General features: G+C 37.6%; 1 protein-coding gene across 1 annotated transcript; it reads left to right on the forward strand.

The window, feature by feature from the left end:
* The first annotated feature begins 7,233 nt into the window (after positions 1 to 7,233).
* filip1l (filamin A interacting protein 1-like) lies at positions 7,234 to 24,481 on the forward strand. The gene is made up of 2 exons (XM_014976539.2): positions 7,234 to 7,392; positions 17,416 to 24,481. The coding sequence occupies exon 2, from the start codon at positions 17,531 to 17,533 to the stop codon at positions 20,249 to 20,251; it is 2,721 nt and encodes a 906-aa protein (XP_014832025.2). The 5' UTR covers positions 7,234 to 7,392; positions 17,416 to 17,530; the 3' UTR covers positions 20,252 to 24,481.
* Positions 24,482 to 25,611: the final 1,130 nt, after the last annotated feature.

The raw sequence follows: 25,611 nt of genomic DNA on the forward strand, positions 1-25,611 counted from the left end.
TGTGACATGACTTGTCACATGCAGCTTATGTGACATTAGCTAAAACTTACACTTTTTTATATAAGCTAACTTGAGGCTCACATTTTTGGCTTTGCCTCTCTTCCAGTGCATCTTTACCCCAGCTTTTATTGCAAAATTTTAACTTTTTTTCCTTTACATTTTGTTTTTTTGATGCTTCAACTCATGCAAGCTCGCCAATAAAAATCATTATTTAGCATATTGTCACCATTCTAAAATAATGGTCTCAGTCTTTTTTAAGATTTATTTATTTATTTATTTTTACCCAATACATGTTTTGGAAAGAAATCATTTTTTTTTCAAAAATCACTTTTTAGAAAAAAAAAAAAACGATATAGGCCAATATTTTAGGAAGGTGATGATATGAAGAATTAACTTTTCTCATCATCTTTTCCGCCGTAATCCAACATGGCTGATAGATGAGTCAAATTAATCAGTTTTTTTTTCTAGCATATTCTAAGATTCTTTGTAGTGTTCAAGTTCTCACTGAAACACAGTGTGAGTGTGATGGGTGCTGGCATTGTTGCCCCATCTGATTTTAGAGTTTAAGGAACACAACAGGCTCAGGGCATCAGTTAGGGAAAATATCTCATTGTTAGCTGTAGCTTATTAATCACTGTGGTACTTTGGCCATGTGGAAACTCTTACCCACTTGCTTAGTTAAACGCAGGTGGCCATGCTGTTTTTCACTCTTTCTCTTGACAATGACAGTGTTAAACATGGACAGAGCTTTAAAAAAAGAGTTTGCATCCTTAGAGATTTTCTTTTCTTGGATACATTAGAAATAACCTCCCAAAAAATAGACTTTCCAAACCAAACTGGTCCTATGTGGAAAACCTTATTGCTCAATTGACTCCACCCAAGACAGCAAAGGAGATAACTGGTGACGGGTTCAACTGCTGTGGAGGATTTTTTTTCCAACTCTTTACAACAGAGAAAATTTGATAACACTTTATTTGAAGGAGGGGCGGGAGGGCATAAAACTGACATTACACTGTAATAAACGTGACATAACAAAGGACATGAACATAAAGGAGCATTCATGAATCTTTATTACTGTTGCCATAAAGTGTCCTTCGGTAAATAATTACACTATTAATGCAAATTTGCACTAAAAGTTGCATTAGAAGTCCATTGAAAGTGTCAAATTTGCATTATTTGGTCAATAATGACCTTTTCAATACAAAGTTATATTAAAATGTATATAAAAACTCCATTAAAAGTGTCAACTTTGCATTAAAAGTGTCATTATTTACCGAATGACACTTCGTGACAACAGTCAAAAACATTCATGAAGACTCCTTCATTTTAATAACAGGACATAAACATGTTATATCATGTTTATGACAGTGTCATGCCAGTCTTATGCACACCCCTTCAAATAAAGTGTTATCGAAAATTCCAAAGTGTTGAAGGATTTTTGAGCTCAAATTTCTCAAAGGTTGTACCTTCACTAGACCACAACAGACTTCAACTGTTTGAACATAGAGATGTAAGAAGATCTAGACACATAAGATGTTTTGATATTAAAACATCAGCAAATATCTGATGGAGTTGTGAAAGGAAATGCCTTGATTACATCACTGCTTTAACAGCCAAAGGCGAAATGTCTACATCACAATCACAGCACACGTTGTCAATAGCAACTGGCAATCACAACTGTTGTACAGCTGACCATGCGTAGCTGAAGCACTGACAGATCGGACAAAGAAAGACCGTTTGTTGAGTGTATGGCAAAAATCACTAAAAGTGCAGAATAAAGGCCCGTTGAAGTTCTCTTGAAAGTAATTCTCGTGAACTTAATATTGTATTTTGTATGAGGTCAAACCTGAATGAAGCATTTTATGACTGTACTGTAGTAAAACCGAGCATTTGGTTTTGGACGAATTGCCCACTTGACTTGTTTTTGTCATTTGGACACACGTTAGGTTGTACCAAGAGTTTGTTGAAGACAAAAGTTTTGTTATTCAACAAGCTCTTTACAAACCAGAGCCCAAACCTCCACATTATTCTGCACAGTGTCAGAGTAAGAGTCATTCCTTAGTGGTTACACAATACCTTTTCATCTCCCTACTATTTGTCATCTGGCAGAGGCTTGTCACAGCAAACATGTTCATGTGGCCTGCTCTTATGTTTGATCCCTGACATCTGTTTCAAGTGTGCATTACTCAGAGCCCTCAATATGTCCAGGTCCCGAAATAGAATCCAACTTTGGATGACCAAACTGTTTGTTCCAAGAGCAAACATTGTGTTGCAGAGGAATGGGAACAAACATCAGAGTTTAGAGTTGGAGCCTCATTGACGGGGTTGATGGATTGCGAGGTTCCAAACATGGCACAGCACTCTTGTTTGAGGTGAATGTTATCAAGCATTGGATTACACACGTGTTACACAAGCAGTTTCATAAATGCAAAGGAGAGATTTGAAGGAACACTTCATTTAATATCAAAATTGTTAATAGGCAGGAGGGCTGAGAACCAGGGCAGGGTGTTAGGCTGGAATGGTTATGCTTCTTTCCCAGTCCCTAGAAACCAGTATTAAATAAAAGACAGCTGTCATATATAGCATAATAAATAGTCTGCCTCATCCGTCTGTTTTTTTTTTCTTTTTTATGTTTTAAAGAACAAGTCTCAATCTCCAAACCAAACCCAACTCCATGTGTTTGCATAGCCAGCTCTGGGAAGTTCCTGCTATCTTTGGCTTGGTCTTGTTCTTGCTGCCTATGAAGACATTTTCCACACTGCCTCATTCATTGTCCTCCAGTAACTGTCTCCTCCAATTGGTTCCAAGCATCGTGATTAATTCCAATTTCTTATATAAGCCAGCAGGTCACATGCGTTTAGCTTCAATTCGTTTCTGAAGCGAATCTGGAACAATACTCAGGAAGACCACATGAAATTTTGCAGTTTCGACTTTAAGGATCATCTTTGACGCATTTGGCCTTAAACCTGAATGACTGTTATTATCTCACTATTGTTTCCTCTCATTATGGTGTGCCTGATGTTTAACTGCCATCAGAAAGAATTAATGATTGAAGAAGACAGTCATTGAGTCATCTCTGGTCTAGCCCTGCTGAGCTGTGATGTGGGGGCTTCACTTGAATTCCTGTACCCATAATGCTTTTTGCTTTACATAACAGTCTTACCCTGTCATTTTAGATAAATCCCAGGAGTTTCTATTTCCATCAGCTTGCCTGGTAAGAGTCATAACGTTTAGCAACAATGACCTCAGCCATTGTGAAGCTGTGACATATTCCGCTCAGCGGTTTGGGGACAGGAAGACTTTTCGGCCTCGTCTGTCCAAGCTCAACATTCAGCCTAAAGAACACCAAGAGAGAACGGCGCCTTTTTACATGCTGTTCAGTGTGAGGGAATAACTGGCTACCATTCGATAATATCACAGCACACCAAAACATTAGCTGCTGCTGTTTCAACTGCCAGTTTTTCAAGAACAATTTGCTCATTTGCTTCTGCACCATTAGGTCCCATTGTTTGTTGAAATGGGTCCGTTTTTCATCCAACAATAGACACTGACAGATACAAGACCAGCCTGTTATATGACAAAAGGTGACTCACGGTAGGAAGAATTTTCCAAATGTGGATTTAGTCAGCCATATGGACAGAGTTCGGTGAAAGCATTTTGAAGGATTAACAATGTGGCACTGATGAAGCACTGATGCAGCCAGCTTAAGGTACGATTATGAATTGGCAGGATTGCCCCTGTTTTGTTTGTGAACTTATTCACTACCATCCATTTTTAACATCATTGGGAAAGGTTAGAAAGGTAACAGTAGCCAGCAAGTTCAAGTGGCCATGTATAATTTACAGCAATTAATAATGACATAAAATGAATTAAATCAATTTCCACTTGTTCTGCAAGAAAACATGAGCCAGTGTGAATTATGTAAAATGACTTGAATTTGTTGTGGTTTATTTTAACAACCTCAAATGTTAAAATGTAATATTTCTAACTCACAAACTCTTGAAAACATCATTTTAGTTGTTCAAAGCTATGACATTGTGATATTGTGAATAAACCACAACTCAACTCAGTGGCTGTGATGCTGAAAAAGCAAAAATGAAATAAGACCAACTGAATAGTATCATATGCCTTCTGGTTGTATACTTCTGGTTTTCTTGTTCTTATTTTGTTATTTCACCAAACATCACAAATAACTAACTTAAATCATATTGCATAAAGCATAGAGAACAAGAGAACATTTGAAGCTATTGTTTTAGCTGCAAACTGCTACTTCTTTAACTTCTTGTAAAAGCTAACTGAGCAGCAATGCTAGAACCAAGTTATCCTTAAATAGAAACATTACAAATTTTAATCTTCCTCTTTTTCAGAGCTGCTGCTAGGAATATTTACGTTAGCATACCTGCATATGAAACAATATATTATTTCCTTCTGCTTTCGTGTTGTAAACATCTAATGTTCAGCAGGAGCTAGCTATTTAGCAGTGCTAAAATGAATTTGTCCCTACAGAGAGAGAACAGTTGAATATTTAGTAACTATATTTCAGTCCTCTCCTACATCAACACTGTAGTTATGGAAGCTTAAAAGCGTAAATTCAAGCTGGGAAGACTCAAATCAACTCGCCGGCCTCTTCCATTACCACGCCCACGCTTCAATCAACAGCCACTCCAGCCAATCACCTCGCAAGAGTTCCTTCAAAAGCACCAACAAAGCCGGGCTCTTCAGCTTTTCAGCCGCGCTTCGACCCACCTCCTCCCCATCTCCACCTTCATCCAGACGAGCACCTCCGTGTTCCCTCCTTCCTAGGCTTTTCTCCACCACCAGTGTCCGGGCCCGGGGGAGAAGACTACCCTGAGCTCCGGCCCGAGCCGATCATCAAATAGCTTGATGATGCTTAGCACGAACATCTTCAGCCGGACCCGAGCGCCAAAACAGAACGCAGTCTAATAAATCCTTCTAACTGAGGTTTTTTCTCCATGTGAGTTTCTCCAGATTGAAATGTTTTTGTCGTATTTTTCCTCATTAAACTGTTATTTTCTTCTGCTTTACTGTTTCAGCTGTCTTATTTTCAATAGCAGCTAGCTGTGTAGCAATACTAAAACTAAGTTATAGGTAAAAAGGAAGAACAATTAAAGATTTAACTGTTTTGCTTTCATCTTCTCCTACATTACCACTAGCATAATTTTGCATCTCTTTAAGAGAAAACATGTTTCTTTAGCTAAAAGGTTTTTTAGTTAAGTATGATTCACCATAGACCTGTAATTCCAGCATGAATTTCTTATCAAAACCAATGGCAATCCACCAGAAAATGCTATTACATTAGCAATGGTGATATGTTAGCATGTGCTTTACAAAATTACCCACCCATGTTAAGAAAGTCAGCACTAACACAGTGGTGCGTATTTAAATTAGGCAGATTTGTAGTGCTAAACTAATTTGTATTTTTGTCTGTTTTCCATTCACCATCTGCTGAACTTATGTGCTGCGTAAACAGAACTTGTGATCATTATGAAACAGCAAGTAAGTGGATAGATATTCTTTTTCTTCAATAATCATTACACAACCAACAAAATGACACCATTCAAGTTATATTTATTTTACAAGCAGCTAGTAACACTAAATGAATCTTCTGGTAGTTGCAGTTTACTTTTTTCATTTTCAAACTTCAACTATGGAAGTGAAAGTGTCCCATTTTTATAAAAGTTTGTCTTTCAAACAATGCTGAAATGAACAGAAATGTTATCCAGAAATTGTTAAAGACCACACCTTGTGGTTCAATAACTTTTTGGTATTTTAAAGCCCAAACCATCAATTTGGCATCAATAATCAACTATCATACTATTATATGATATTTGATTATCACATAACTAACATGAATGTTGTTTCTTCTAATTTTCATAAAGTGCTCTTAAAATGCCTAAACTTACAGTTTCTAAGATACCATAGGATTTTTTTAAATTTCTTATAAACTTTTTAAAGTCTTTCTTTTTAAATTGTCATAAGACATAACATTAAATACATTTGATTTTAGTACAGTCAATACAATGAAGAAATCACTATAAAATATTTTATAGAACAGCTGTGCATTAAATATGATACTTGAGGGTTTTATGGGTTGAATGTGTTTTTAATTCTTACCATGACATTTTTAACACATACATTTCCTATTTTTTCAATAGAGAAAATATGAATTTATAAACCCATCATATTGATGTCAATCAAACCCATTTTTATTGTTACTGATTTGTTTTATTATTATTGGAACCTTGCAAGCAAAAAATGTGTTCAATATGTACTCTGCTGAAGGACAATACAGTTTGTCATTTATCAATTATGATAAAAAATAATAACCTAGTCAGTGGAAAGTGGTGATAAAAGTGTGTCAAATGTTTTCATAATATCATCTTTTACTCAAGATACTTATTTAACCTAATGTATCAATTATGATACAAAGAGCAAACAGGTGGTGTTTGTACATTTCTTTCTCCTTAAAAGTTTCATACTTTGTTAGCTGTTTGTGTTCATTTACTGATAAAGAAACTAATGGTGGGACAGCAGTACGACAGAAATCATAGCCATTAATAAGGTAAAAAAAAAACAAACATCAAAGAACATGGTTGTAATTTAACGCATAAAAACCAGAAGAAAGGTGGAGTATTTCATATGAAAAGGTTGAAAATCATTTGTATCATATGGCTTATGTAATATTAAAATATCTGTAAATCACAAAGTTTAACTGAATATGACTCCTGATGTGTAACTGAGCCATTTAGATAGATGTGTATTGCTGTTTTCTTTGGCTGTTCTTTGGCTGATCGTGCAGAAAACCTGATTCCATATCACAGTCATCACAGACTGCAAAATGCAGACGAGCTAGTGTACAGCATCAAGATTCCCCATAAACCTAATCAGTAAAACTCTTTAAACCTCACATATAAGAACTCCACTTTCAACTACCCACTATCCAAGACTTTTCTTAACTTTACAAAATGATTCTTGTAATTTCCTCTCTCTTTTAGCTCCATAAATGTCTGGATTTGACGGGAGCCAGAAGGAAACACTGAAACCCAAACTCTGTCCTCTCTCTTCACCTCCTGCTCTGCCTCCGGAGCCCACACTTCACACATCACAGCTCACCTCCTCAGCTAAACGCTTAAAAGCTGCTCTCACTCACACACCAGCACACCCCCTTCTTGTGAGCTCTTGCAATGCAAAGTCCCATATAAGGACATGCTGATGATGTAATGGTCCGCGGGCAGGGAGCACATATTGTTTGGTCTAACTGTAGGAATGCCTACATTACAGCTACTCAGAGTGAGAGCTGTAGACGGAGCTGAGGGGTCGGCTGTTTTACAGCGAGATAATAAAGTCATAGCAGTAAAGCTGGGAGAGCAGGTAGGCACAATGGATGCTATCATTTATATTTAAGATTAAAAATGAACTATTCTAAACAAGCTGATAATCGGGAGTTAGTTACCTTCCTGTAAATGTACTTGTAGTTTTGTGTTGCTTCAGGAGAAAGTCTTTTTTTTTTTTTTTTATAGTTTTTTGGGTGTAAATATGGATATCAGGAGGATGTTTATGTGTAGTTTGATGTCATATTTTAACTAAATATGGAATGGTAAAGTATAGGTTGTAAATTTTACAAGTTGGCAGCATTTCTCTGAACGCAAAAATCAAACTCAACTTTCACAGAAGCACAGAACCTGAATTTTGCTTTAAATACCTCGTCATGTTAGAGATTTGTTGATCCAAGTAAAAAGGCTTGTTTGGCATGTTTTATGTTCAGCTGCTAATCAGATTGAAAAAGTTAAAAAACTAACAGCAGTTTGGAGTCACAGAAGTGAAGTTTAAAATGTCAAAATGAAAGAAAACGACTAAAGATTTTGCATTTTGCTGTGAAACGTTTTTAAACTCCCTTTAAAAATTTTTTTTAATATCTACCTATTCAGATGAAAAATAATGCTGCATGTTTTTGTTTCCTCAACACATTTTTGACCAAACGTATTTTTAAAAATACATATAAAAAGTAATATTTAGTTAGTGTATTTTAAATGAAATTTGAGTTTTTAATTGTGTAACCAGAAGTTTGACATTTACATTCATGCTTTATATGAAAGTTTTCATAAAAAAATATAAGGACATTTGCCTAGTTTGTAATTATAATAACTAAAACTTCTAAGCAGATATATTTTTCTGTTTTTTTATATAAGAAAAAAATGACTACCTTCATCACATTTTTTCAGTTTTAAAACTACATCACATTTATTTCAATGCATTTCGTATTTTATGGAAAAGATAAAAATATTTCAGAAATACTTAGACAATACAAAGACTGTATATTTTATGTCACTGGTCTAATTCATGTCAATTTCATTTACTAATTACTGTCATTTTTGGAGGAATTTTGCACAAAACTAATGTAATAGTTCTTAACTTTATGTTTATTTGGTATTTTTGACAAATGCATTTTGTCTTTGTTAGCGACACTTTCTTGTCACTAACAAGGAAGTGTTTGTATTTCAGTAAAAATTTTCCTCCATTTAATGAAAAGTAGGACATAATTCATACATTTTGATTGCACTCTGGAGGCAGATCCTTCATGTGCTCGGCCTTTAAATGTAGCCGCTGCACAGCATCAATCATTAGCCGTTCTCTATAACCAAGACAGAGAAGAACATATATATTAGGTCATATGACCTAAGGAGCTGTGGTGAGGGGCGGACTATGGCGTACGCAGTGCCGCTCCAAGCTGCTGGCTGAGCCACAGTTTCCATCCTCAGAAGTCCTTTAGAGAGGAAGCCTGCTGGTGAGAACTGCTCCCGCCTGGATGCTCCTTCCCCTCTCTAATAGGATTTAATGTTTGCTAAGCTCACATTTAGGGGGGGGAGGGAAAACTTGATATTTTCAACAAAGCCATAAACAATCCAGTGCAGCCCACAAACTCATCAAATCGCTCCGTGCAAATAATTTTTCCATGACACATTTAAGACCCAGGGTGGTTGTCAAAGATTCCTTCAAGGGAGCTGGAGCAGCTGCAGAGTGGGTGGTAAAGGCATGATGCTATGCTATGTATTCCTCCATGCTAATATGCTTTCAATATGAGAGGAACTCTGCTCTGCTTAAAATCCAGATCAGCTTCTCAGTGCGTGTTCTAGTCCAGAGGTCAGTGACCTTTCCGATTAGAGAGCCAAAAAATAAAACAGTCTGGAGTTCCAAAACCTACAGATGCTTGTAAATAGCTTCTTTAGATAAAATGTTTTTATGGTTAAATTTAAGAACCAAATATTTATCTAAGAAAACATTCTTCTTCATGAATGGATGGTGTGATATTTAAGGAAGAAAAATGACTGAAAAAAACAAAACTATTCTTGGCATCATCTATATACTTCTGCTGCAAAGATGACTAGTTCAGATATTACTGGCAAACACATAGAAAACTTGCTAACATTGTCATGCATGGAGCTTGTCATGTAGGCTTCAGAGTTGTTGCACTGTTGCCTAGCAGCAAGTAGGTCCTGGGTTCAAATCCCAGCCTGGAGTTTGCATGTTCTCTGGGTGCTTCGGTTTCCTCTGACAGGTCAAAAACATGACTGTTAGATTAACTGGTCGTGCTGTTTTATGTCAAAGCTCTACTCCAGTGAAGGACCAACAGAAATTTGCTCTTCATTAATGGCCAAATATGATGTTCACTAGATCAGGATCTCGCTCTAAACATACTTTTTTGGAAAACAAGCAATCAGCAAAGAATTTTGCCCTCCTTTGGAGCAAAACGTATCTCCCCTTCTATTTCGGCCGATGACATCACCCAAAAAACCAGCAGGAACTGAGATAAGGCTTTGAGTAAACAGTGATTACAGATGGGTTTACCCCAGAGACATGTTTGTTTTAAACTTCTCCCTAGCAACCATGCATACAATCTGTTTCAAAAGCAGCATTTTTTAGCATTTTTGCCCCTGAATGAGACAGCTGCAGTTTACTCTTTGATTTATGACCCATGAAGATGTTTTGTTAAACATCTTCATGGGTCACCATCAATATGATGGTGACAAAGTCACACAAGACAGTCACAAAAAAATCCTGGAAACTGGGAAATTCATCTCAAATTAAAATAACATTTTAAATGTCAAATTTAGCTAATTAAAAAAAATGGCTTTATTAAGTTCACCCAATGCTAAAATTGTCAGTGTTTTTATTTTTTGCCAGTCATGTAAATGTATGAAATAATCATTTACCATTTAAACCCAGATGTAAGAGGGAATGGAAAAAGTACAAATAAAAAACACATTGAAGGATTTTTAAATATATATATATATATATTTTTTTTTTTTTTTTTGTTTTTTTCTACATATTTTTTTGTCATATTTGATATGTTAGGAGTTTTGTCGACCAAAAAGATCAAGGTTGTATGTATTTATATATATTGTATTAATCCACAAAAAACTGCCTTTGTACCAGTCCATAAAGTAGTGCCTAAAATACCAGAACTAACACATTTTCACCAGTTTTTCTATAAAATATTTAATAATTTTTTGACACTCATTTTAAAAAAGTTAGATGTTTTGTTACATTTCATGTCAAATGAAGAATCTGAGTCAGGGCCGGCCCAAGCCTCCATGGGGCTCTAAGCAAAATTGGTTTTGGGGCCCTCTAGTTTTTTAACAATGTGGACTGGCTGCAATCAGCAGTCTGATCATTCACACACCAGCTATAAACTTATTGCATCTCTGGCAGTGCTGTTTACATTATGTATATGTGTAACAGGCATTGGATATACAAATGAAATTCCACACATGTATAATATAGGATACATTTATTGGCCAACTGATTTATCGACCAGTTGATTTCTGGGCACCGATTTCCTTAATTTTGGGGGATCGTAATCTGCTGATATTTACACGTGAAGCCCATGTTATCCCCTAATCTTATCTTCATCAGGAAAGGTTTAAAAATCATTCTCTGTCCTCTTCTACTCTACAGTGAGAGGTGTGACTGACAGACTGGCCCACCAGGTCAGGTCTGCACATTTGCAGTTAAGAATATTCACCCCACTGTTGCCAACTCAGTGACTTTCTTGCTATATTTAGTGACATTTCAGACAAAAAAAAAATGGCATTGGCCAAAATCAAAATCGGCAGGTCAGGCTTTTTAAAGATCGGTAATTGGCCAGAAAACTGCCATCGGTGCAGCCCTACACACATATTCATGACATTCTTTGATTAAATAAATTTCTCTGAAGAGTTATTCCAATTACTAAAAATGTCATTTATACCAGGTGAGTCTTTCTGCCTTGGAATGTGGATTGGCACGGGACTGATTCTGTGCCTTCAAATGATTTTAACAGAAGTTTCACATAACTTCGACGTTGATGTAAAAATAATGTTTGTTTTACCCACAAAATTATTATGCTCAGCAGCAAACAGCATATCCCCAACTACAGCTCATCCATGTAGCAGCTACAGTGGGGAAAATAAGTATTTAGTCAGTCACCAATTGTGCAAGTTCTCCCACTTAAAAAGATGAGAGAGGCCTGTAATTGACATCATAGGTAGACCTCAACTATGAGAGACAAAATGTGAAAAAAAAATTGAGAGAATCATTTTGTCTGACTTTTAAAGAATTTATTTGCAAATAATGGTGGAAAATAAGTATTTGGTCACCTACAAACAAGCAAGATTTCTGGCTGTCACAGACCTGTAACTTCTTTTTTAAGAGGCTCCTCTTTCCCCCACTCATTACCTGTATTAATGGCACCTGTTTGAAGTCGTTAACAGTATAAAAAACACCTGTCCACAACCTCAAACAGTCACACTCCAAACTCCACTATGGTGAAGACGAAAGAGCTGTCGGAGGACACCAGAAACCGAATTGTAGACCTGCACCAGGCTGGGAAGACTGAATCTGCAATAGGCAAGCAGCTTGGTGTGAAGAAATCTACTGTGGGAGCAATAATCAGAAAATGGAAGACCTACAAGACCACTACTAATCTCCCTCGATCTGGGGCTCCACGCAAGATCTCAGCCCGTGGGGTCAAAATGATCACAAGAACGGTGAGAAAAAATCCCAGAACCACAAGGGGGGATCTAGTGAATGACCTGCAGAAAGCTGGGACCAATGTTACAAAGGCTACCATCAGCAACACACTACGATGCCAGGGACTCAGATCTTGCAGTGCCAGACGTGTCCCCCTGCTTAAGCCAGTCCATATCCAGGCACGTCTGAAGTTTGCTAGAGAGCATTTGGATGTTCCAGAAGAGTATTGGGAGAATGTCATATGGTCAGATGAAACCAAAGTAGAACTATTTGGTAAAAACACAACTCGTCGTGTTTGGAGGAAAGTGAATGCGGAGTTGCATCCAAAGAACACCATACCAACTGTGAAGCATGGGGGTGGCAACATCATGCTTTGGGGCTGTTTCTCTGCAAAGGGACCAGGACGACTGGTCCGTGTACATGAAAGAATGAATGGGGCCATGTATCGTGAGATTTTGGGTGAAAACCTCTTTCCATCAGCAAGGGCAATGAAGATGAAACGTGGCTGGGTCTTTCAGCATGACAATGATCCCAAGCACACTGCCAGGGCAACAAAGGAGTGGCTTCGTAAGAAACATTTCAAAGTCCTGGAGTGGCCTAGCCAGTCTCCCGATCTCAACCCCATCGAAAACCTTTGGAGGGAGTTGAAAGTCCGTGTTGCCCGCCGACAGCCCCAAAACATCACTGCTCTAGAGGAGATCTGCATGGAGGAATGGGCCAACATACCAGCAACAGTGTGTGCCAACCTTGTGAAGACTTACATAAAACGTTTGACCTCTGTCATTGCCAACAAAGGATATACAACAAAGTATTGATGAACTTTTGTTATTGACCAAATACTTATTTTCCACCATTATTTGCAAATAAATTCTTTAAAATTCAGACAAAATGATTTTCTCAAATTTCTTTTCACATTTTGTCCCTCATAGTTGAGGTCTACCTATGATGTCAATTACAGGCCTCTCTCATCTTTTTAAGTGGGAGAACTTGCACAATTGGTGACTGACTAAATACTTATTTTCCCCACTGTATGTAGCCTGACGTAAAAACATTTTGCTAGACAATGTCAAACATTGAGAAGTAGGGCTGTTGTAAACGAATATTTTAGTAGTCGAGTAATCTATTGATTATTAGAATTAATCAAGTAATTGGATAAAAAAATTACAAAATAAAATATTGGTAAATCTTCCATAACACCACTGTTACTATCGGATATCAATATCAGTCCAATTTTTCATATTTGAGCTTCCCTAAGAGTTACTTTTTTGTAGTTCAGAAAATTAACCTGTAACAATAATAGCTCACTTTCTAAGTTAACCTGAAGAAAAGTTATGCAAAAATCTTAAATTATATTCAAGTTAATAATAAAGAGCCAGGTTCACAAATACACTTATAAAAAATGTCTAAAATCCAGCTTTTAGTTTATGTGTTCATCTTCAGTGAGTTTAACAGATGAACTCTCACCTTGCCCCTTACCTGTCAAGCTTTGGGTTTGAGAATACGGGGAATGTTGCTTGGAGTGGGTTTGGGGTTGTGGGGGTTGGGGGCAGGTGAACAAACAAACGTAAGATGGGGTGGAGGGGAGGAAATAGACCAGAGGGCAGACGAATGTAAGTCCGAGGACCGATAGACCAGGGGACGAAAGTAAGAATGGGGGGGAGCAATACGGGATATTTACGGCACCTTCATTCATCACACTCAGAAACTCATCTACCAGCGATGTATTGCCACGATGATTTCCGCCACCCGTTAGTTCAGACCGGGGTGATATAAAATTTATTGTGCAGTTCATCCATAAAGCTACACTACACTGTAAGCATCAACTGCTCAGCTGCCCGCTGTGTTCAGTCTATCTGCTTACCTGTATAAATACTCCTGCAGTGCTCTTCCCGACATTCACTTTGAACCCACAGTGCCCAGAGGAGAAAGGCTGCCAAACTCCAGGCATCGCTCCAATCATTTAAAGGATGCTTATAGGTGCCCCAAAAACAATGATAATCTGGGCATTATCATCAATCAATAAAATCCCCATGGATCGAACTTGAAGATTGGACGTTATGCCACTAACACTTAGCTTTCGTTAACAACGGAGAGGTGGAAGTCAGAGCTCAAGTAATTGGATAAAAAATAACTTTTTTTTATCCAAAAAAAAGTAATTTTTTTGGGATAAAATACACGTGTTCCAGCCGTGTTCCTGTGCTAAATAATAAAATATAAATTAACGTCGCTTTGAGGCAGGTAAATTTTCCTCGAGGAATTTTAATAATCGAGGTACTCGAATCACTTGAGGAATTGTTTCAGCCCTATTGAGAAGTTTTAATTATTATCAAACGTTATCAAATACGGTGTTTTAAAGCTACAAAAAATACCTCAGAAATATACAGAGCCAACCATGAGAATTAACTCATTTAAAGTTTAAACTCAGTTTCACACAAACACAAAGACCCTAGCATAAATGTTTGGCTGTTGAACAGTTCTAGCTAATTTTCTAATACCAGCTTTACAAATTTTTTACATTACATTACCAAGGCACATTAAAACAAACCTTTATCTTGGCTTTTTTCTGTTCTTTCTCTTTCTTTTCTCCCTCCCTGAAGAATAAGTCTTTTTTTGAGACATTGTTTTGCTTATTTGACTTCTGACCGGAGGACGTTTGAATGTGCTCTGCACATTGCACAGCAGCTCATGATACCAGCAAAGTGTGCGGTACCACCACCAGGGACCCCAAAGAGCTTTTTTTTTCTTTTTGTCAATAAAATAATGATTTCTACATACATTATCAAATATATATTATTGTAAAAACAAATCACTTCATAGTGAAATTGTGTGTTTTTGATATTATAATTACATAGAAATTATTACTAATAATAATAATAATAATAATAATAATAATAATAATAAGCTCACTGCTTAGTTTGCTTATGCCTTAGGCTGGCCCTGATCTGTGTTATAGAAGGTGATTGTAGCCATTTTTATACAAGTTTTTGAACAACTCATGGTTTTTGAAGAAAGTTCTGACTTTGATGCATTTGGCATTATTGGGTTGAAATACACCAAACATCACACTATTGAAAAATGAAGCTTGGAAGAGTAAAAGTATTTTTAAATGGCGACAAATTAAACATAAACCCCACACTAGTTGTACAAATGAGCTCCGTTTTGGCAGTAAACATTACAATATAATATTTTACTCGCTGTTTTTGAATATCCAGTTCTTATTTCCCCGTTTGGCAGCCGTCAGTGAGAGACATGACACTGCACCCACGGCCCTGACATCATATATCACTGAGCTTCTCTGAGGAGGTTTCTGTTTAAACTGTGGAGCAGGGAGGAATTCCTTTAATTGCAAAGGGAAAAAAAATAGAAAGAGAAGAAACAGGGAGGGCAGGCGGCAGCGGTAAAGGGTGAGGGGCCGGTGCAAGAGGAACCCCTCAATTATGGGATTGTTCCATGCCAGAGGGCTGTCTGTGTGGAAATGCCTGGCAGCTGCTTCCCCCTGGGGGATGAATGTGCTCAGCTGAAATCGGTAACCTATACCTTGGTGAGCTAAAGTGTCAAAATTAACTTGCTCATGTTGTGTTTTCAACACAACACTCCATGCTGGATAATGTCTAATTTTCACACCAAGCCTTGCTGCCCTTACGCTGCTGCTGTCATGGAAAGAACTACGTCCTGTGATTTAGCAGCTGGTGGAACCCCCATCAGCAGGAACTGCTAGTAATCACTTTACGGTTTTATCACATCCACAATATTTCCTTAGTTCCATGGGGTTTGCGAAGGTTCCAATATAGAGTATGGACTTTGACTGGGGCATTGCAGGTTCTTGATTTATTCTGTTGGGATCATTGTCCTGTTGGTGGTTGTAGGATTCATTCAACTGTGTTGTTGGCAACCTACTTTTTTTAAGCCATTTCAATGGCTTGCTGTGTTTTTTCTTAAATTTGGCATTGAACATTACGGCTGAAGCCTGGAAATTCTGAGAGGGAGCCATTTGTTTCATTACTTTGAACATTTGAGGTGAACATCCTTTATTGTTGACTCCTAGGAAGATTAGAAACTGTCCTAAATGTTTAAAATGGAAAAATCTCTAACTTGAGAATGATGAATTTCCTCTTTATCCCCTAAAATACTTCACATCTTGTATTTTCTGAGGAATACTCCTGCTTTTTCAGAGGTATTCACGTTGAACATGATCAGGCTAATCAAGTACATTTGACTTCTACTATTGACAAGTACATTTGACTTCTACTATTTGCTTCAAATTTAATGGAAAAAGCAAAAATTTGCTGTTTTGATCATGGCAGCATATCTTGAGCTGCTCAAACATCCTATAGTTGAATCCGCTTTTCTTTTCATATGAGATGTAGTTGGCAACAAGAGAGAAAATAATAACCATGCATAAACCATGACCCCCAAAATTCTGCTGTTTTATGATGTGTTAAATTTTCTGTGACATAAAGACTTTACTCCTTGTTAAGGAAGAATTTTTAAATTAGTTAACTTTGGAAAAAAGTTTGGCTCTCTCTTCCTCTGGATCCCAGGTCCTCTCGGCGGGCCACGTGTAGCCACAAGGAAAACAACGTGTGTTGACGTCACAGAATTACAGAGTTTAATGCAATATAAGACAATGCATAAACTTACACCAGAAACTGCAGAACAACGGAGACATACATTCATTTACCTGACATAAATGGAAAGAAGAAGAAAAGCAAAGACGTGTTGGAAGAGCAAATCTGATTCGTTACTTCTGTGTAGAAAGTTTTATAGTAAAAGGCGTATTCTTATCTTTAATTTATTCAAATAAGGCGTATCTTTGCTCCTCCAACCAGGAGCTATCTCTGACCCTCTATCTGAAGCCAGAAACCCCTGCCGTGTTTACGGCCTTTCACAGATCAGTGTGAAAAGCTAGAACTTCCACTGTATTGTTTTCCCACAGACAAAAGGCAGTTCAAACGATCCTAGCAAACCATCCGCTGTAACTACAAGTAAAATAAAGGTCAATAGGCCAGAATACATTACTAAATTCAAAACCACAATTAGGCCATTTGAATCAAGACATGCTAAGTTTTAAAACTAGCTTATTTTAAATTTATTTTCTCAACATCCTCCACAGCCATGATGAGAAAATAACAGTGTTAGTGTATCAGTTATCAGAGATGTGATCGAATTTACCAACATTTTATTGATAGATTTTATCAACTGGACATTTGGGTCCAGTTGATCTCTATTTGCTGGTATTTTGTCCATACTCAAATATCCAGTTGATAAATTGTTTCTATAAATATATATTTTGATTTCTATCTAAGTGAAGTAAAACACATATAGGCTGTAAACAGCTCATTCTGAAATCAGTTTCTTTAAATCAAATGTTTTCTGTTTTCACAGGTTAAAGCTGTTAATTGATCAGGAAAAGGTATACCAAGAACGAAAAGACCAAGAAAACAACAAAAAGATAGAAAGTCTAAAGGAAGAGCTGACTAAACTCAAGTCTTTCACGTTGATGGTTGTGGATGAACAGCAGCGTCTCACTGAACAGCTTAATCAGAAATCAGTCAAGGTTCAAGATCTCAGGGCCGGATTCTCTCAAGCTCAGGATAAGCTGAGCTCGGCTAATGCTCGTCTGCAGGAAGAGGAGCAGAAGGTCTTTCGCTTAGAGGCTGAGCTGCTTGAGCAGGCAAGTCGACACCATCAAGATCAGGAAGCCATGACTGCCAAACTGACCAGCGAGGATGCCCAAAACAGGCATCTGCGCCAGAAGTTGTCGGCACTCAGCCGGCAGCTGGATGAGCTGGGGGAGACCAATAAGACCCTGAGAAGGGCCGAGGAGGAACTGCAGGAGTTGAGGGACAAAATTAGCCGAGGCGAGTGTGGAAACTCAAGCCTCATGTCAGAGCTTGAAGAGTTACAAAAAAGAGTGCTTGAGATGGAGGGGAAGGATGAAGAGCTGATCAGGATGGAAGACCAGTGCAGAGACCTCAATAAGAAACTGGAGAAAGAGACCAAACAGAGCTGGTGCTTGAAAGCCGAAGTTGATCAACTGAACCACAGAATTACAGACTTGGAAAAACTGGAGGATGCTTTCAGTAAAAGCAAACAAGAATGCATCTCACTCAAAAGTAACTTGGAGAAGGAGAGGACAGTGTCAAAGGTTCTGAACAGTGAGCTGGAAGCTTTGAAAGTCAGAGTCAAAGAACTGGAGACCGCTGAAGGCAAGGTGGTCAAGACAGAGCAGACACTGAAGGAAGATTTGACCAAGTTAAAGACTCTGACGGTTATGCTGGTGGATGAGAGGAAAGCGATGGCCGATAAGCTGAAACAGATGGAGAACAAGGTACAAAACAGCACAGGCAAGCTTCAGGCTGAGCAGAACAAAGTTACATCAGTCACAGAGAAACTGATAGAGGAGAGCAAGAAGGCATTGAGGTCAAAGGCAGAGCTGGAGGAGAAAATGTGCTTTGCAACAAAGGAGAGGGATGACTTGAAGGCCAAGCTAAGAACTGAGGAAGAGAGGAATAAAGATCTGGAATCTAAAGTCAATATGATGAAGAAACGGCTGCAGTCACTTGAGACAATTGAGAGGGAATACCTGAGAAGCAAAGCGAAAGAAGAGCAACTCAAGACACCTCTGGCAAATCGTTTCCAGCAAGAAGACAACAAAGTCAAAGATTTGACGCAGGAGGTTGAACATCTAAGACGTAAACTAAAGGATATGAAAGTGACAGAGGAAGACTCATTAAAAACACCAGAGTATGAAACACTGGAGAAAAGGTTTGTCAATGAACAAGAAAGAGCCAAAGCCTTGATGGAGGAACTGGAAGTATCCAGAAAAGAGCTTACAATGTACCAACTGAATGAAAAGAAGGAGTGTAACCAAGAGCATGTCCTTTATAAACGCTTGAAGGAAGAGGAAGCAAAGTCTAGTCATCTGTCCAGAGAGGTGACAGCTCTGAAGGAGAAAATTCATGAATACATGGGAACAGAGGAGTCTATCTGTCGAATGAAAACCGACCACTCCACTCTGCAGAGAAAACTGACCCAGCAGGAGGTGAGAAACAAAGAACTGGCCCGAGAAATGGAGGCGCTAACTCGAGAGCTGGAGAGATACCGACGCTTCAGCAAAAGTCTTCGCCCAGGCATGAATGGAAGGCGGTTTTCAGACCTTCATGTGTTGACCAAGGAGGTTCAGACCGAGCCGCTTGACCTCATGTCTCCTAACAGCAAGACTATGGTACAGCTAGAAAGAGCGGTGGTCAACGGGAAGCTGTATGACGAAAGCGAGACTGATGATGGCGCAAATTACAGCAATGAACTACAGCTCACCAAATATACCCCTTCACTTATGAACAATGTCAACAATCTAAACAACAACCTGAGGCGAGCAAGAGGCCCATTCCTCAAAACCAAAGACGTCCATCAGGTGAACGGCAAAATGCAACCACAGCATAACGGCAACCACATCCAGACTGGAGATGTGATGTTGACCCACTGTCCTGGGCAGCCACTGCATATAAAAGTCACTCCTGACCACGGACACAACATGGCAACACTAGAGATAACCAGTCCCAACACAGAAACCCCTCAGTCATTCACCAGCACCGCCGTCATACCCACAAGTGGAGGACCCCCGAAGCAGAGAATTACAATCATTCAGAATGCCTCAATTTCCCCTACTACAAAATCCATTTCTCCGACAACTAAATCTAAGTGTTCCTCCATTTCAGATGAACCGTGCTCCCCAGATAGGGCCCTATCACCTTTCACTATGACTACTTACTCCAGAGCCATGACCCCAGACTCATGTGGTTCTGTAACACCAGACCGAGCTATGTCGCCAATACAAATTGTATCAGTGACAACAGGAGCGCAGGATCACTCCCTTTCCGCAGAGCCTGTGGAAGTCATTGGTGGGCACGCCGTATTCCGTGTCACCCCGGAAAGGCAAAGCAGCTGGCAGGTGCAGAGTTCCAACAGCTCGGGGTCAAACGTCATCACCACGGAGGATAACAAAATCCACATTCACTTAGGAAATCCGTTCATTCAAGCTGTCAGCACCCCTTCACAAGTGCCTGGACTCCAGGAGAAAAGGACTCAGATTATTGGAAACTGCAGCACTCCCGCTGCCAAAGGCATCAGTAAAATCACAAGTAGCATCATGATTAAGCCCACATCTACCCCAATCCAAAGACCGTCACAGATTACAGTAAGTAATGCCTATGAGTGACCTCACAGTTCCCAAAACTCTCCATCCCATCCTTAGTTCTGAGTTCTCTCATCTTTAGTGCTAACTAGTCTTAGAACCTTGTCTGTTTCCCTTCATGTATGAGTTTGAACAGGTGAATGTTGGATGTTTAATTTTGTTTTGTTTTGTGGTGTGCGAAAAGATGATTAAAAAAAACAACAACAAGACAACAAATAACTGCCTGCATGAAAAAATAAGTTAAATCTGCCTTGACACCAGGTTCTAATTCATGTGCACTTACTGTATTGTACCCATTCGCTATGTAGTCTGATTCACACTGTTGTATCGTGCCAGTTTTTATTAATCATATTTCACAAACTACATTATGTCTGAGCTGTTTGATTTTTTTCTGTTTGGATAATTAAAGTGTGCAAAAAAAAAAGATTTTGTTTTAGTTTGTCATCCATGCTTGCTGATTTGATTTAACCAATAAAACAAGCATGCTTTGAATTCAATTAAAGATTAAAGCTGAAGGTAATTGTCTGCAGATTTAATTCTACTCATTTTTGCTGCATGTTAACAGGGTTACAGTCCTGTGTGGTCAGTTAAAACCTTCTTTCACAGACACAGATAAAGAAACTCTCTTGGACTCTCACGTGTTTGCTTGCTTGACCTAAAATCATAGGCTGATGTCATGTTTCTAAATATTTCCAGCGCCCAGAAACCCAGTGACTGAAAATGAAAAGCAGGGTTGGAATTCTTTCTGAATGGAAAGTTGGTTTTAAACCTTTAGACCTTAACATGGTGTACCATAAAGCTCCTGGTGGAGGGAAAACATTGCTTGGCCCAAAAATAGCTCTGGACTTACATGTGTTCCTAAAGCACAGGCACATGAGAACTACTACTAAATGTTTTTATTCTGTATTTTTACTTTGGTCCATGTATCATAAACAAAATAAAACTAAATAAATAATCTAACATCTAATAGTCAGTCCTTCCAGGATTATGCAATAGTTTGTTTTTTTTTGTTTTTTTTTTATTTTATTTTTGCAATCAAAATAACTGATTTTCATGGTGCAACTTAATCCTTGTGCATGCGAGGACTGAGGCAAACATAGAGGACTATGGCAAATGATACAAGTTTTACGTATGTGGGGTAGGTTAGACCCTATTTCTTAACAAGGGTTAAGAAATATTTGCAAGGAATATTGAGAGATGTGTGAAAAATAATTTCCCCCACTCTCATGGAGAACAGGAGAAAACAGCTTTTGTGGATCTTTTGTGCCTATGATGAGAGACGGTAAATGTGACTTTTTGTTATTCACTAATTTGATATAGTTTTGATCTCTTTCAATCCAGTAAGGTTGAGGCAGCAGTGTAGTAGAAGTAACAAAGAGTGCCACCTGCAGGTGGGAGTGTTAAGCCCAGTGTTTAAGACCAATTTTGTAGCTTGGCTATTGCCTTCTATGGAATTCTGTTCGATTGGAGTCTCACTTTAGAACTCCATCTGGAATTTCACCCATTGAAGAAGATTTTATTGTCAGACTTTTAACTGGCCAATCAGCAAACAGGAGAAGTTGTGAACAATGATGTTGATTTTGTGCGTTGTTTTGGAAGTTTGTCTGTACTTTTAGCAATGGCAGCAGAAAAAGTGAGCGAAGCTGTTCAGGCTGTATTGGCCACACTTCCAAATACTGAATTATTATTATCAACCGCCTCAGTCGGTGCAGCTCTTCTCTCTTTACAGTGGAGAATTTCTTTTTTTTTTACAGTGCAGCCAATTTCCATTAAGCTTTATAGCGTTGAACAGATGCATTACATATATCACAGACGAACGTTAGCAACTGGGTAACATTTAAAACCTCAACATGCCTCCAGGAAGCAATGGTTTGTCAACAGACAAAGTTCCAGAGCCTCTGGACGAAGCAAAACCAAGAACAAGGGTGTGTTTTTACCAGGCTACCACTTTAGTGAGGAAATTGCAATACACTTACAATAATGTGTTAGTGTTGAAAAAATACATATATTTGATGATTTTGGGTGAATTTTATGATTGCAGAATTGTGAAAAAGTGGAGAGACTGAAAAGATATATCAATTTAGCAGCAGAAATTGAATGTTTTATTTTAAATAAAATTCTTTAGAACATATTTTGTATTATTATTTAACATCTTTTTGTAAATATATTAATACCATTTCATCACTCTGCAAAATTTTGACTAAATCAGATATTTTTTTTCTTCAGCAGACAGCATTCATACAAAACAATGAACATGAAAGGAAAATGTTTTGGTAGAGGTATTTTTAATCCATCTGAAAATAAAGAAAATTCTCTCTTTAATTTATATAATAAGTTAAAACTATTCAAAGCAAAGAACTTTGATGGATATAAATATTTTAATAATGTCTTACCCCTAACCTTCTGCTGGAGCTTGGGGTGCTCTACGTTCAGGACAACCCTTCACTAGACTAAGTATATTTAGTTTTGAAACAAATTGATGCTTTTTTCCCCAACATGTTTATCCCCAGAACTGGAAGTCTTTGAAGATCTCTTGCAGTTTACTGATCAGTAACCCAAACCATCTGTTTTGTTTTCCTTCCCCCCACAAAGTGAGTCATCTACACAGCTTACAAAAGCTCTTCCAAGAATATGCATTCCTCTAGAACAGTGTTTTTCAACCTTTTTTGAGCCAAGGTACACTATTTTAATTGAAAAAATCTCAAGGCACACCACAAACCAAAAATGTAAACAAAGATACTCTGTAGCCGCCTATACGGCATTTTTATCAAAGTGTCTTGAATAGGAATCTAATAAACACAAAAATGTATTTTTATCACATTTTACATTTCTTATTTCAAATTACACGTAACATGTCCACTTCAAAAATACACCTGAATAGTGTCACAACACTGTGGTCTTAAAATTAAAGAAGTTGTAGAAAACTTCAAAGTGTTTTACACACTATTTCACAAGCATTCTTTTAGCCAGAATACAGAAAATAATTCTTATTCTGAAAGAAGCAATAATATTTGGGAAAGATTTTACTGTTACAATATGAAGATTTGCATACAAAATGTCAATATCTGTATATTTTACCCATCTAGTGTGAAACCTGTGCATGTTTGGATGAAAACAGCCGATTTCCTGGCAGAAATTGAAAAAGATAAAGCTCTTCCTCAACAGCTCTCAGTCTCTCTCTCTGGTTTCAGTTTTTATAGTAACCAGGCTTGAGAAGCTCACTTCACACAGACATGTTGTGGGAAATGGACCCATGTTCTTTCCAACTACTGCTGAGCTTCACTGTCTTTTCCATCACTGTCGTCACAGTCTTGCTAGATACGATACTCTCACCGCTACCTGTAACCATAGACATAATATAAGGGTAGACCCCGCATTGGCCGCTCCGGCGCAGGAAATACGGCGGCCATCTTGGAGCGGTATACCCTCCTACTTTGCTCAATCAAAGCAGCAGAAGATGCCTCAGCACTGAGGGATATTGTTGTTCGGATCTATAGATTATTGATGTGAGGGCTCCACAGACAACATTTCACAAGTAAGATGGACATATTATTGTGTATATATTGTGATTAGAATATTATTTTACTGTATTTATGTCCACTGGCGAGATACCAGCTAATATTAGCTACAGTGCTTGGTGTAATACGGGTTCAGCCCCGCTATGAAGGCTAACTGAGATTATGTAAATCTAAAAAAAAATAATTATTCTCTAACATTGACTTAGATTATCTGACACAAGGACCTATATTAGAAATGAAACAATATAACACATATGATAAAACTTATGTTATAACATTCACCGGCAAAGTTTACACAGGTGGTAAAGACTATTATTTATATTCTTTCACTCTGTCAAAAGTAAGATACATCCTAAATCTTCCGTTTTTGTTTTGAAAGTTTCCTAAAGACACGATGTGAGGAAGAAGAGGGAGAAATCTATAAAGAGAGACGGATTCACTGCAGCACGGATGAATCTCACATCGGATTTTGGACTCAATCTCAGCTGCTGACTCACTCTGAAGCTACAACTCGTCGGCTGAAAAACATATCTATATATATGTATGTATACACATACATACATACATATAAACATGTATTCAATATATATTATTCAGTATTATTCATTATTTATTTGTGTCATTGTTAATCATTATTTATTTGTGCCATTATTAATCTTTATTTATTAGTGTTTGTGTAGTTATATAAATATATATTGATATTACTAAATAATTTATTAAATAAATTATGAACGGCTGTGTGCTTTGTAATATGCTCTTCATACATCGATATCAGAATATTCCATTCCTATTCTATTGTTATAGCCACTAAGCATATTTAAATATGATGAACTATGTATTAAAAACATACTTAAAAAATACAATTGTTTATAAATGTTGCTTTGATAGATGTTTGAATATGGTTTCCAGTAACAAAATCCGCATGGTTCAAAGTTTAGGAAAAAAGAAGCAGCTTATAGTCCGGAAAATACGGTACCATAGGTGAAATTGAATAATTTTCATGGCACACAAGCTGTAAAATTGCTAGAAAAGTTATTTTAATGAAAAAAAAAAGCTTCAAAAGAGTTATGAAGAACTGATGTGACCAGCTCAGCAAGTCCATGCCATTGTTTGTTTGAAATGGGCAAAATTGTTTCAAAGTCCTGGTTCTGATATTAATTTAATGCTGATGTACAAAAAGATGAAATAGTTCTTTGTTTGTAAAACCAAAGGATAACTTCACAAGTTGCTCAACATCCCTCATTTTAGCTTGTCATTATTCTTCACGGAGAAGTTATAACATTTCTTCTTTATTTTCCTAATATTACAGTTTTATTCTTATATTATTCCTCCTTTAATCTTAAATTATTAAAACTTTTTTCTCATATTTTAACAACTCTGTTCTGGCTATTAAGACTATTCTCAAATTATTACTACTTTGTTCTCATATTGTTACAACTTTGTTCTGGTAATATACTGGTAATATGACTTTATGCTTGAAATATAAAAACTTATTCTCATATTATTACAACTTTATTCTTGAATTATTACAATTTCCTTCTGTAACACTATGACTTCATGTCATGTGATTTTATTTTCATATGACTTCATTCTGGGGTTTTTTTTCGTAGCCTGGTTCTAATACTCAGTCATACATTTTCAAACTTCTCTAAGCCAGAGAACAAACCTGAACACAGCACAACTCCATGAGGAGGCCAATATTTTTCACAGCGCTGCTAAGGCTGTAAAAGATCCCAAACATGCATCACTGTTGGAAAGACTTGTGAAGCAAATTCCAGCTCCAACACAACACACACACACACACACACGCACGCACTGGTCACAAGATGATGAAATAAAACATTAAACTAAACAAGTGAGAGGAGG

Source organism: Poecilia mexicana, unplaced genomic scaffold, assembly GCF_051168715.1.
Source record: "Poecilia mexicana isolate PSO_F unplaced genomic scaffold, ASM5116871v1 scaffold_2, whole genome shotgun sequence".
NCBI lineage: Eukaryota > Metazoa > Chordata > Actinopteri > Cyprinodontiformes > Poeciliidae > Poecilia > Poecilia mexicana.